Genomic DNA, 14481 nt, shown 5'->3' on the forward strand with positions numbered 1-14481 from the left:
GTACAAGTCAACTATGACAGACAAATTGAGGAGAAAAAAATCCAGAAAATCACATTGTAGGATTTTTTATGAATTTATTTGCAAATTATGGTGGAAAATAAGTATTTGGTCACCTACAAACAAGCAAGATTTCTGGCTCTCACAGACCTGGAACTTCTTCTTTAAGAGGCTCCTCTGTCCTCCACTCGTTACCTGTATTAATGGCACCTGTTTGAACTTGTTATCAGTATAAAAGACACCTGTCCACAACCTCAAACAGTCACACTCCAAACTCCACTATGGCCAAGACCAAAGAGCTGTCAAAGGACACCAGAAACAAAATTGTAGACCTGCACCAGGCTGGGAAGACTGAATCTGCAATAGGTAAGCAGCTTGGTTTGAAGAAATCAACTGTGGGAGCAATTATTAGGAAATGGAAGACATACAAGACCACTGATAATCTCCCTCGATCTGGGGCTCCACGCAAGATCTCACCCCGTGGGGTCAAAATGATCACAAGAACGGTGAGCAAAAATCCCAGAACCACACGGGGGGACCTAGTGAATGACCTGCAGAGAGCTGGGACCAAAGTAACAAAGCCTACCATCAGTAACACACTACGCCGCCAGGGACTCAAATCCTGCAGTGCCAGACGTGTCCCCCTGCTTAAGCCAGTACATGTCCAGGCCCGTCTGAAGTTTGCTAGAGTGCATTTGGATGATCCAGAAGAGGATTGGGAGAATGTCATATGGTCAGATGAAACCAAAATATAACTTTTTGGTAAAAACTCAACTCGTCGTGTTTGGAGGACAAAGAATGCTGAGTTGCATCCAAATAACACCATACCTACTGTGAAGCATGGGGGTGGAAACATCATGCTTTGGGGCTGTTTTTCTGCAAAGGGACCAGGACGACTGATCCGTGTAAAGGAAAGAATGAATGGGGCCATGTATCGTGAGATTTTGAGTGAAAACCTCCTTCCATCAGCAAGGGCATTGAAGATGAAACGTGGCTGGGTCTTTCAGCATGACAATGATCCCAAACACACCGCCCGGGCAACGAAGGAGTGGCTTCGTAAGAAGCATTTCAAGGTCCTGGAGTGGCCTAGCCAGTCTCCAGATCTCAACCCCATAGAAAATCTTTGGAGGGAGTTGAAAGTCCGTGTTGCCCAGCGACAGCCCCAAAACATCACTGCTCTAGAGGAGATCTGCATGGAAGAATGGGCCAAAATACCAGCAACAGTGTGTGAAAACCTTGTGAAGACTTACAGAAAACGTTTGACCTGTGTCATTGCCAACAAAGGGTATATAACAAAGTATTGAGAAACTTTTGTTATTTACCAAATACTTATTTTCCACCATAATTTGCAAATAAATTCATTAAAAATCCTACAATGTGATTTTCTGGATTTTTTTTTCTCATTTTGTCTGTCATAGTTGACATGTACCTATGATGAAAATTACAGGCCTCTCTCATCTTTTTAAGTGGGAGAACTTGCACAATTGGTGGCTGACGAAATACTTTTTTCCCCCACTGTAAGTCCTCTACTCAACCAGCACCAGTATCATATCCTATACTCCACCTCCACCCAGCCAAACCCTTGTCTCACTGGTTAGAGGAGCACAGGTAATGGTCCCCTACACCAGTGGTTCCGAAACCTCTCCTCGGGGACCCGCAGCCATTCCATTTATTTGATCTATTCCAGAGCTAGCACACCTGATTCAACTTGTCAACCATCATCAAGCCCTTGAATAGGTAAGCCAGGTGAGTTAGTTCAGGGCTACAACAAAATTGTGAAATGTCTGGGGTCCCCGAGGAGAAGTTTGAGAACGACTACCCTACACCACCACCACCACCAGTATCATAATTATTATCACCCCTCTCACATCTAATTTGTTTACTGAAACCTGCAATAAATGCAGCATGCCTCTAAGTAGCATATTTCAAGACTCCTTTATGCCCTACAATGTCAGCTGACAAGACTGGAGCATACTGTAGGCCTAGCTTGTTGTGAGGTAATGTCTAAATTAAAAGCACATCAATAACAGTTGTGTCAGATTTATTGTCTAGAAGATAGTGACGCTTAACTCTTCTCTGGCATCAGATTTCATTTTGCGCATTCTCCTCTGGCTAACTGCAGGATTAATTCAATTCTGATTCCATTTGATATTATCACTACTGGGTCTATTTGTCTCCATTCTGTACCAAGACAAGGGCATGTACTGAATGAACAAACTGGTCTGATAGATGGCTGTAATGATATTACTGAGAAACAACGGCCATCCCTGTCAAAACAAATTCAGTTATTTCCATTTCTCATTTTAAATTAATTGTTTATCTCTCATTTATCTAAAGATAAATACCTGATCATCTCTCAGGTCTCTAGTGGCAGTTAGTGTGGTTAAAAACTCTTCCATCTTTCTCTCTAACTCCCTCCCCCTCTCTCTCTCTCCCTCCCTCCCCCCTCGCTCACCCTCCCTCTCCGTCCTTCCCTTCCCCCCAACCTCTCCTCAGGTTGATAATGGGACTTGGCTTATAATGGTGGGGATAATGGTTGATGAAGGATAATGGGAGGTGGTTATTATTATAATTAATTTCCACCAGCTCTGTTCTGTTCCAGGTCTGGTCTTAAAGCAGCAGTTTCACCCTGACCACAAGCTGCTGGCCGACAAATAAATATTTGTCAAACGTGTCTCTGACACACACACACACACACACCTCTGAGCACCCATCGCCAAATGCCCCAACAGTGACAAATACTGCCATCCATCTAGTAGTGGGCGCATCTCGGGGAGAAAAAATATTAGGGAGCATGTTTGTGTGTGTTGCAGAGTGAGTGTTTGTTTGGCTATCACAAAGCCTTCCCGGGAAGCAAACCACTTAGTATTTGCAACCATAACACCTGCAGCAAAACATTTTAATGGGGCTATTTTTCTGCTGCCATGGCAAGCTGCTCTCTGATGTTTGTGTGGCGTAAGGTGAGACAGGGGTGTGTAATAACTCAGGTTCAGGCACGGGAGGGTGTGTGTGTGCGCTCTGTACTGTAACTCAGCAGCTCCATCAACACTAAACCGCCAGGCAAATTATCATTAATGGTGCCACAAAGGACCCAGTACTATAGAGAGGTAAACATCTGCTACTGCGCTTCCCAAACACAACACACACATCACCAATCACAGCAAAACCCAAACAAACACACACACGGAACGCAACCCCACCCGAAGCACCGCTCTGCTCAGATCAGCTCCCCAAGCTAACCGCCAACAGACACCCAATTAAGTCAGACGTGAGAAGGAAGCCAATCAACTGGGGGACTGACACTCTTTAATGAGTTAGTTTCTGTTTCTCTGCCATGACATCAACATCTACTGAGGTTACAAACATAAGCAAACCTTACCCACCCATATTAACTCTGGATCTATACTTAACTTAACAAACAAACACACACAATAGTTTGTTTGTCAGCCTAGATGCCTCCAGTCCACTCCAGCATATACCAAGAACAGAACAGTTCCATGAATCAAGGCTAGAGTTATGGACTAGTTTTCCTAATTACAGCATTGTGAGACTTTGGCCCTGCCTGGAAGTGCTGATTGGGCCGGGCGATTAACATATATATGTCAGCTGGACGACGGATCCCTTCCTTTTGCAGAGTACACAGTTTGGGGCCTACGGTGCGTCAGTCTATACATCAGCTAGAGACACATGGCCCATTGCATTAGCATTCACTTACTCACCTCAGTCTATCACAACAACCATGGATTTAATACACTAAGAGAGATGGAGTGGATGAGGTGAGCTAAGGGGTTTGAGATGGCGGGTACATCCCAAATTGCACCCTTTTCACTAAGTAGTGGACAACTTTTGACCAGAGCGCATAGACATTTAGGACACAGCCTGAGACTCCTACCCCCTCCAATATCACTAAACACAGTAATGTTTCAAGAAAGTGAGAGAACCAGACTGGAATGCAGCACAAGCAGACAGAGAGTAATAGACCCATTTATTCCTGTGAACATGCTTAGCAATGGGTTTCTAGTTGCTAATCTTGTTGACAGGCCTTGGAGGCAGAGCCAAAGCTATTACGACCAAACATGGGCCGTATATTTTCATGCATACTTAATCTGAAGATACTAAGTGAGTGTATGGCGTTCACGATAAATGCTTACCCTCTAATTTGACCGCTCACCTGGTCCAAGAAGATGGTTTAGGGCTGAAATTATGAGACAGGCCTCACACATCGCTGGACACAGCTAGCTGTTGGTATTCAGGCTCAGTCCAAGCCCAACTTCAGACTGTACTGGGCCTACTCCAGACAACCTCTAACTAGGGGCTGGATTCACAGTTGAGATAAGCACACTCAACCCAGACGTTCACATAATTAATTCAGTGATGTCAATAGGAGAAAATCTGAGTTAAGCCCACATATCTTAAGTCAGAAAACTGTCCTGGGCCTTTTAGGACATAAAATATCTGGCACCCCATCAGGGGTTATTACATTTACATTTTAGTCATTTAGCAAATGCTCTTATCCAGAGCGACTTACAGTTAGTGAGTGCATACATTTTTCATACTGGCCCCCCGTGGGAATCGAACCCACAACCCTGGCGTTGCAAGCGCCATGCTCTACCAACTGAGCTACACGGGACCTGTGGGCACATTCAGGTCAAGTCACGCTACAATGCTAAACCACATGGAAATGACTTGCTGTTGCTGTTGCTTACCTGGCCATGGCCACTCCAAACACACAGCCGCCCATGATGGACCAGAACCCGATCCAGCCAGCATCCACCTTGAGAGGGAGAGACAGACAGAGAGAGAGAGATAAATAAAAGGCGATCGAGAGAGAATGAGGGTATTGACAGAGAACGAGAGAGCAAGGAAGAGAGCGTGGTAGTGAGAGCGAGAGACAGAAAGAGAGGAGCATTATTCCATGTTCAGCATGCCATACACGGCTCAGGGGGCCGAGGCTAGACAGAGAGTAGGCAGTGTCTGAAGACTGGGGAAACCTGTCAATCAAGCCCAGGGTAAATTGCAACCCTGTATTCTGACAGTGGTGGGAGTCAATGGAAACGGCTGGTGGTGTCAATGTGATGATTAATCACAGACAAATGCCTGCTCTGACAGATGGAGACGGAGAAGAGAAGACAGACATTATGACCATGGTCGTGTTCAGCAGGGAGAAAACAGAGTAAGACAGGGAGACTACCACAACTTGCCCAATAGGAAGAGAGATGTTAGATTTGTGTTGCAAAAGGTTTTGCTACAGTGTTCCCTAGTGAACTAGAACCAGTGTGGCGCAGTCCCGAGTGGCGCAGTGGTCTAAGGCACTGCATCGCAGTGCTAGCTGTGCCACTAGAGGTCCTGGTTCGAATCCAGGCTCTGTCGTAGCTGGCCGCGACTGGGAGACCCATGGGGCGGCGCACAATTGGCCCAGCGTCGTCCAGGGTAGGGGAGGGAATGGCCGGCAGGGATGTAGCTCAGTTGGTAGAGCATGGCGCTTGCAACGCCAGGGTTGTGGGTTTGTATGCACTCACTAACTGTAAGTCGCTCTGGATAAGAGCGTCTGCTAAATCACAAAAATAAATAAATAAATAAATAAATAAAACCAGGGTCTACTGCTGCAGCATCAACATGAGAGCCTGACTGCATCACAGACGGAGTGTCATCCACACACACACACACACACACACACACACCTCTCTGGGGAAGCAGGCAGCAGGTAAATAAAGTAGGCTCTAAATCAGCATCTGACACCCAGGTGAAGACGACTGAGTGCGGTTCACATCAATCTACCTTACGCTATAACTCCGGTAGAAAAAAAGAAGAGCCACGTTGAGAGAGGCCAGATGTGAGTATAAACAAGACAAGACCAGAATGTAAATAAAGCATCATGCACAGAAGAGATCTGTGGTCTAGAGGCCATTTCTGAAACTTTCTTGAAAAGGTACACAGGTTCTTAATTTCATGTTGATGTTCATATCAACTTGTGAAGCTGAATGCAAATCGTTCTGCATGCTATTTGAGTGTCAGGGAAAAGATCATAGCATTTATTGTGTGTGTGTGTGTGGTTAATTAACTGCAATATGCTCAGTGCTAGCTGCAGCCGTACAGGCCTGATTTGTCCATGCTCAGCTTAATAATCATGCACGTTGTTACTACTGTGTCAATAACCAGGAAATGGTTTCCGTGCTGACGTTACGTATGGTGTGGAAGCCAGGGCTTCAGGCTGCTGGCACATTCATTTATTTGCTTTTCTTTAATTTCTCTTGTTTCTGAGCCTTTTAAGCCAGTAGTCATAGCACTTACCCGTGGGTGTAGCATGACATGATGGCATTGCCATGCTAATTCATTCAGCGGTAACCACAGATAGCATCAAAAGACACCATGGAAGTTAGTTGGTACACTGTCTGCCTGCCTGTCTGTCTGTCTGGAGGCATAACCAACCACCACCACAAAGCATTTAAGAGTAGGAGTGCTAATCTAGGATCAGGTTTCCTCTCTTATACATTATTATTTAAAAGTGAAAATCAATCCTAGCTTAGCACTCCTACTCTGTGATGCACAAAGGTTACAGTACACCGTCTGTCTGGAGGCAGCAGAATTAACCACCACAGCTAGATATAACTCTAGATCAGGAAAAGTACCAGGAGTTCACAACAGTGACTTTCTCAGTGAAAAAAGCCTCTCTGTAATCAGAAAGCTGAAGCCGCTGCTGTGCTTTCAGGTGAAGTAACATCTTTCCTTGGGTTTTTTCTGCATAGCGACTTAATGGCCACTCTCCATTAACGGAGCAATTACATATGAGTGATTAACGCAGTGTGGGACCTTGTTCTTAAAACGATGCTAATTACGTACAGCGACACAGAGCTATGTGCCTCAGGACCAGGGGCGGCCTGTTCAATAGGGCGATATGGGCGACGCACTGCCAAACGGGAAAAGGAAGGGATTTTTTTCTAATCAATTATATCACGGCAACAGTAGTTATCAGTGTTGTAATCTATACGTCTGATCTGCCACAGTGCCACACTGCCACTAAATGTCGAATCAGGCTAAAGTCGTGCTTCAAATGGCTCCCCCCCCTTTTGGGGCGATTTCAGTCAGGTTGAAAATCGGCCAGAAGTCTCTCATAGCCTCTAATGTAAAATCTATTTTTTTCAAATTTCAGAGCCTTCAATACAATCTCTATGGGTGTCTGAGGGCTTGCACTTACGCGCTTTCGTCATACGTAACGTAACGTAACCATGAACGTAACTGAGAAAAGAGCGGATTGTGTCTTTGAAAGAAGTTCCCTTTTGTCGGCGAACAAATGAAGATAAATTGGCAACGAAACAATTAGGACCTCCCAGACCAAATTTAATAATTCAACAGGTTTCTACTAAAGGCGGAAAGTCCTACACCCGAGGATTTTCCAAAAATTGGTACGAACGGAAAAATAACATTGCCACTCAACTTGATGAGGGATACAGGCTAGCTGTCCGCCGCCACAACGATGAGGTTAGTGTTGATAATCACAAGTTTACTGGAGAACTGAGACCAAGTAGAGACTTTGGACAGGGTGGATATGGTATAATAAAGGCAGTTTATTCAGAGGTAAAGATATCTGGAATCGCGTGCACGGACCCGTTCGTCAAACTCTTAGGGAGCTATAAATTAAGCCCCATTACTTACCATATCAGATAAGAGAAATTGCTGCAGCTACATATATTTTACATCCTGGCCCTACATAGTTCACTATTTGCATCACTTACCAAAATATTACATGTGGTCATATATGCTTGGAAAGTGGAGATGCCATAGAACGTCAAAAAAGTAAACATTGCTGGAGACACATTGCCGTTTTGGAGAAGACATCGCGTTTGCTAGCGAAGAGATTTGTTGTGGCAAATGAACTTGGGCTGGGAATTGCCAGGAACCTCACGATAAGATATATGCATCAGCATTGCGAGTCTCATGATTCTATACGTATTGCGATTCGATACTGTGATTTTATTGCGCACCATATGTCTGTTGCAGAGGGATCAGAAAGCCATGAGAACGAGTTTTGATCAGTCATGGAAATAAAAGTGCTGAAAACAAATTGGCTCCCAATGTGAAAAGATTGAGAACAAGCTATGAAGGAACAATAATGGTGTTTTGGTGCAGGTACAGCCAACTAGCGCTAAAATATTGCGATATTGTCAATACAGTATATCGTAAAGTATCACTATGTAACTCGATTTCTTTCACCCCAATCCCTCAAATTAACGGTAAATAACTGAATTGTTTGCCCCACATTTAGCTAAGATGATTAGCTAGCCAGCTAAAATGTTTTATTTAGTTAGCAGTCGCATCTACAATAGTTTACTGTCAATAACATGTCTCCAAAAATGACGTGGTGTCTCCAATTGTGTTGACATTTTACAATTGCGATGCGCATCCATGAGTATCCACTTTCTGTAGCTCAGCTGGTAGAGCATGGCGCTTGTAACGCCAAGGTAGTGGGTTCGATCCCCGGGACCACCCATACACAAAAATGTATGCACGCATGACTGTAAGTCGCTTTGGATAAAAGCGTCTGCTAAATGGCATATTATTATTATTATTATTATTATCTGAAGAGAGCCCCGAAACATTGTGTGCAGACATTTTATGCAATAAATGAAGTAGGTTGAATCTAGTAGTTCTGATCTTCTGATTGGTCCTGATGAGTTGGGCGAGGTCCCCTCCAGGCTACTGTCACTGTTGCAATGGCTCTGAGTCGGGTTCTCTGTCTTCAAATGTTCAGCCTAAGAGAGGGGATTTTTGTGTGTGTGTGTGTGTGTGTGTGTGTTTAACAGTGATGATGTGTGTGTGTGTGTGTGTGTGTGTGTGTGTGTGTGTGTGTGTGTGTGTGTGTTTAACAGTGATGATGTGTGTGTGTGTTTGTGTGTGTGTGTGTGTGTGTCCTCAGAGCAAGAACTCGTGAGTTGGAAGAACTGAGAGGCCTATGGCGTGGGTGTTGTCCTTGGCCACCTGCTGACAAGGCTGACAAGATAGGACCCTTTTGTCCATTGTTATTGGATAGGAACAGAACTTATAACCAGCTCCTGACCTAAATAGATCTTAGCACAACATTTTACTCAACATATCATATTCCATATTCACTATAACAAATATATTTACTACGACATTAGCAAGAACCGCCACATCCTCAGCCGGCTAATCCAGTGTGTGAAGTTTTGCGGAGTGTTTGAGTTAGCTTTGCGAGGCAAAGATGAAACTGAGGGCTCCACCAACCCTGGTAAGCCAACACTTTTGAGATCAGTCAATAAATGCTTCTGGTATTGACTTATATGCTGCCCCTGTCTTCATGTTGTTGCTGGACATATCTTTTTTTAAATGTGTGTAGGTCACCTAAATCATCAGAAAAATTGCCCCCCCCTGAGAATTTTTTCAGGAGCCGCCACTGCTCAGGACACAGTCTTGTCTAGCACTGGGCTGGGTGTCTGGAGGGAGGGAGGGCTCCTGCAGAGTTCAGACAATAGTCCACCCATCTCCAAGCTTATCTCAGCCTCAGCCTCATCTCCTCCACCCATCCACATTCACGACCCAAGCTCCAGCCCCTTCAACCATCCCATCCCCATTCAAAGCCCCATTCCCATCCCCTCCACCTGTTCCCAGCCCTAGCATACTACTCTCTCATGACAGATCACCAGCTGCTGCCCCATACTTGTCTCTGCAAAATTGTATTATTTAAAGGATCAATTCCCTGACCTCCGTGTGGAGAGGAGACACCGGTTGTGTCCCAAATAGCACCCTATTCCGTACATAGTGCACTACTTTTTTTTTACCAGAGGCCTATGGTCCCTGGTTATAAGTAGTGCACTATGTAGGGAATAGGGTGCCATTTGGGATGCACACACCGTGTGGAGAGGGACGCTATGGGACGTCACAGTATGCATTCTGTCAGCAGGAAGAAAGGGTCACCTTAGAGACACTGCAAATGGCCACTCCTCATCAGCTAGGGAGCGTGGAGGTTGACACTGTTATTGCCACTGGTGGGTGAACCACCTTAGGTAGAACAGCTACAAAACAAAATGAACAGAAACAATCTCAGAAGGCTGGCAGGAAGGTGGGGACGGTGGAGGTGGGGGTTTGTGTGTTCTGGGAAAGACAGGATGACGCAGAGGTGAAAAACAATGTGGTCACCTTCACAGAAATGTATTTAGAAAAACTAAAAATGCTGACTGCTTTGTCTGCACACACACACACACACACACACACACACACACACACACACACACACACACACACACACACACCACCCCTCCCCTGTGGGTGGATGTGCTACATGGTGGCAGACTGAAACCAGTGTTTGACATCTACAGAACAGAGCCTGTTAATGGGAACGTAGAGAACAGCACAGCCCCTGCAATGGCTGGAGTGACACGGCAACAGTAAGATTGGCAAGTGGCATTTGAGTGGAGAAGTGGAGCGCAGCTGGGAGGTGATTGGAAGGCAGCAAAGGGGGACGAGGGCCCGGGCTAAAGCAGCGCCTCTGTATTGATCGCCTCGCTGCAGAGAGAGAGAGAGAGAGCTCTGTCTGTGATGACAGTGGGACCACACAGCGTTTAGAGGAGACTGGCGATTACAGCATTCATAGGAGGGAGATAGAGTGTGTGTGTGTGTGTGTATCACATCACCCACTTTGTCAGCACTGTTTTCCTCTGGATCCCTGCCCTAAATAGGTTTAGTATGTGTGTCAGACAGTCACCTATAGAGCTATCATTTCATACCTCATATCTACCCTCATTGTATTCCTCAATGGATGTTGCTGCTGATAGCGTCTTATCAGAATATGGTCATGGTTTGTTGGTGCCAAGGCACCTTTCAGGCTGTATGGGATCGAAAGTTAGGTAGGCTAATGTGTTTTACAGTAGTAGTGTGTGGTTTTGCAATGTGAAACTCTGAAATCAAGAGCAAACATAACACATACTGAAAGTCAAACTTACACTCCTTACATTGTGAGGAGTGAATGCTGCCATAGTGATGTATTGTAACAACTCTGTTTCTAAGTTTTGAGCCTGGGGAAAACTCTGTACAGAGTTTAGCTAAGGCAACATATTTGTGACACCATCTTTAGACAGCCAGATAAAGGCAACTTGGAGGAGAAAAGTTCCTTAACATTTCCTTTTGACGACAAAATAAACCGTAAGACATAAAGACTATAAAGAATTGATGATACTCCCTGTGGGTTCTGACAGAAAGGAAAGATAGTGAATGCGTGTGTGTGAACCCACAGCTCAGTGATTTCTTCTCAAATACCTGTCTGATGATAACCTTGAAAAGAAGCCTCTTTTGTCTCCTTTGAGCCACTACTATCGTGCTAAAAGTAGAGGGTGCTCTGCTCTGTGTCCCAACATCTCTCCTCTCGTTCTCTCTCATCCTGGATCTCTGATGCTAATCCAGGACCGTTGAAGGGTCTGAGACGATGCCGGTCTAATTAAGCTAAGAATCTCAAGTTTTAAGTGCCTCGCTTTCTTGACATGCTCCACATTTTCCCGTATGCAAATAATGTGCTGTGGATTCCACACGTTTGATTAGACCCTTAAAAAGTTAGCTACACTTAGAGAAGTAGATGGACCGATAGGAGAGAGAAGAGGATGGACCAACCAACCAAACAAGACTGTGTGGAATGGAGGAGTTTCAAAATCGTGTAATTAGGTCTTTTTTGAGGGTGGGTTTTGAAGTTCAAAGTGGTATTCACAAGGGCCTGCTGCTTTTTAATGAGTCCAGGATGGGAAAGTAAAAAATAATTTGTGAAGAAGATATGAGTTGCCATGCTGGGCTTGAAGTTATGTCAATACTGTATGGCATTGGCCACTTGGGTTAATTATGAGTCAACATCCATTTCTGTCTGGGAAATTACATTGTCTAATTCCCAAATGGCACCCTACTCCCTAGATAGTGCACTACTTTTGACCAGGGCCCATAGTGCACTATGTAGGGAATATGGTGGCATGTACACTTTCATTTCAGCAAGGGAAATTACACTCTGTGTGCTAGCCTCCGACAAAATGAGCCACATCACAGGCCCTCTTAGAATGATGGTTTTCAGGAAGGCTAGCCGGCCCGTTTCAGTGCTTCAGTAGGTGAGCACCAACACAGAGTTTTTCATTGTGTGTTGTACCAGCGCAGATCATTTGGGGGAAATTGGCAGCAGATGTTGTAAATACACTGTTGTAATAAGTGCCCTTTGAAACGATCAGTTTGAACATGTCTAAATTGTCTTCCAGAACTGCTATTACTGTACTACCATTCAGAGTGAATAAAGTGAGTAATGCTAGGATAAATGGGAAAAGACTCCTCAACTTTGCAGACAATCTGTATCTTTGGTTTGTTCTAAACTCAGCAGACATGTTGTGGGTTTTGGGTCAGGTGTGTGTTCCTTACCTGGCTGACTCTAGCAGGGGTGAGGATCATGTCCAGAACTCCTGACCAGCCTGCCACCACCCCTGTAGGCACCGCATAGGCCAATGCTATCATCAGGAACCGGAAGTTACTGGAGGGAAAGAGAGAGAAACAAAGGCTTTTTAGCAGCAAGTCCTACAGTATCCCTACCTAGCAAAGTCCTACAGTATCCCCACCTAGCAAAGTCCTACAGTATCCCGACCTAGCAAAGTCCTACAGTATCCCGACCTAGCAAAGTCCTACAGTATCCCCACCTAGCAAAGTCCTACAGTATCCCCACCTAGCAAAGTCCTACAGTATCCCAACCTAGCAAAGTCCTACAGTATCCCCACCTAGCAAAGTCCTACAGTATCCCCACCTAGCAAAGTCCTACAGTATCCCAACCTAGCAAAGTCCTACAGTACCCCACCTAGCAAAGTCCTACAGTATCCCAACCTAGCAAAGTCCTACAGTATCCCAACCTAGCAAAGTCCTACAGTATCCCTACCTAGCAAAGTCCTACAGTATCCCAACCTAGCAAAGTCCTACAGTATCCCCACCTAGCAAAGTCCTACAGTATCCCTACCTAGCAAAGTCCTACAGTATCCCCACCTAGCAAAGTCCTACAGTATCCCAACCTAGCAAAGTCCTACAGTATCCCTACCTAGCAAACGTCCTTCTCTCTGGTTGACAGTGTCTGGAGACCTGCCACCAGACAGCTTCTTGCTTTCCTATCCTGTCAGCTCACACCACATCTCTTACTGTCAGGGAGGATCGATCCCACCTCACAGTGTGGTGACAGAGAGATAAACACCTGGTCAGGAACCAGGAAGAGAAGAGCTGCCTGGCAGGCTGGCAGTGCTAGGCCGGAGGTGACACCATGATGAGGATTGAATACAGGGGAGAACAACAGCTATGAAATGGGATTGAGATGAAGAACCAGGATCCTTTGATGAGGGGACACCAACCACACACAGACACACTAAACTGATGAATGAGCCGAGACTCAGAACAATAGGATTAACTGATCTACTTAATCATTTATTTATTTATTTATATTAATGGGTTTGGCAATAGTAGCATGTCAACAAACAAAGTAATGTATTTCCCACATCTGAGATGATGATCCAAGACAATGATTTCCTCTGATTGTTCTGTGAATCAAAGATCCCTGGAAGGAAGGTCATTCCAAAGTCAGAAACTATTTAGCTCCATCTAATGCCACATCTAACGTCCCCCACAGCCATACTTTCCCAGACCAGATAGTGGCATTATCGCTTTCAAGTAGATTAAGCCAATCCCATTTAAATCAATTCCCCAGCCCTGATTCCTCTCTGTGAGTCTACAAACAACACATTTACCACCTGCTATAAACAGTGTGTTGATGGTTGTGAGAACGTTCTAGGTTTATGCTCTGCCATTGAGACATTATGAGAGTGTATCAGTTAGAACCAAGGCATTGTTCAAACAAGGGAACTAAGTGAGATACCCACAATATGGAAACAGAACCTAATATTGTGTGGTCTCTGCCCAACTAACAGTCTAAAATGAGAGACAGAGATTAGGGGTAAATCTAATATAAATTGTTGTGAAGAGTTGTCATATCAATGTGACTTTGGCCAGGTCTGTCAGTCTTTGTAAACACTGACAAATCACTAAGAGGTGGGTTATTCTCAAGCATTAATTTTACAAGATGCTAATCACAATCATGACCACGATGCTGGTTGTTTGTCCATCAAAACAGGCCATGGTTAGTAGCCAGGAAAATGTCCCACCTGAGGAGTGTGCAAGTGTGCACTTCAGGTGCAGCTTTGGGAGAATACTAAGTATCATATGACAGGCCCTGGGTGGGTGCTCCATGAATCTGTATCTCTGTGGAGGTTCTCTTCAAGGAGAATAAAACTGCAACATTGCTGTCTAAAGTGCCAGAGGAATACATTGACGTTGTATAGTGCTATGCAGCAATTTGGGACAAGTTTCCTCCTCAACTTAGTTTGAAACAAAACAATAGACTTTCAAGTCTGAGTCTGTCTATGTAGCTGTGAACTAGATTTTCCTCAGAGTTGCTTTTGATCCCCCCTCCCTCCCTGA

General features: G+C 44.8%; 1 protein-coding gene across 1 annotated transcript in view; it reads right to left on the reverse strand.

The window, feature by feature from the left end:
- Positions 1 to 14481, reverse strand: part of LOC311144067 (solute carrier family 49 member 4-like) — a 61452-nt gene that overhangs the window by 15404 nt on the left and 31567 nt on the right. Inside the window, exons 5-6 of the mRNA XM_084180019.1 lie at positions 12394 to 12502; positions 4704 to 4771 (exon numbers count right to left, since the gene is read on the reverse strand). Coding sequence (XP_084036145.1) covers positions 4704 to 4771; positions 12394 to 12502 — 177 coding nt within the window. The remainder of the gene's footprint in view (positions 1 to 4703; positions 4772 to 12393; positions 12503 to 14481) is intronic.

This window comes from Coregonus lavaretus, assembly GCF_964263955.1.
Source record: "Coregonus lavaretus genome assembly, chromosome: 16".
In the NCBI taxonomy this organism is placed as follows: Eukaryota; Metazoa; Chordata; class Actinopteri; order Salmoniformes; family Salmonidae; genus Coregonus; species Coregonus lavaretus.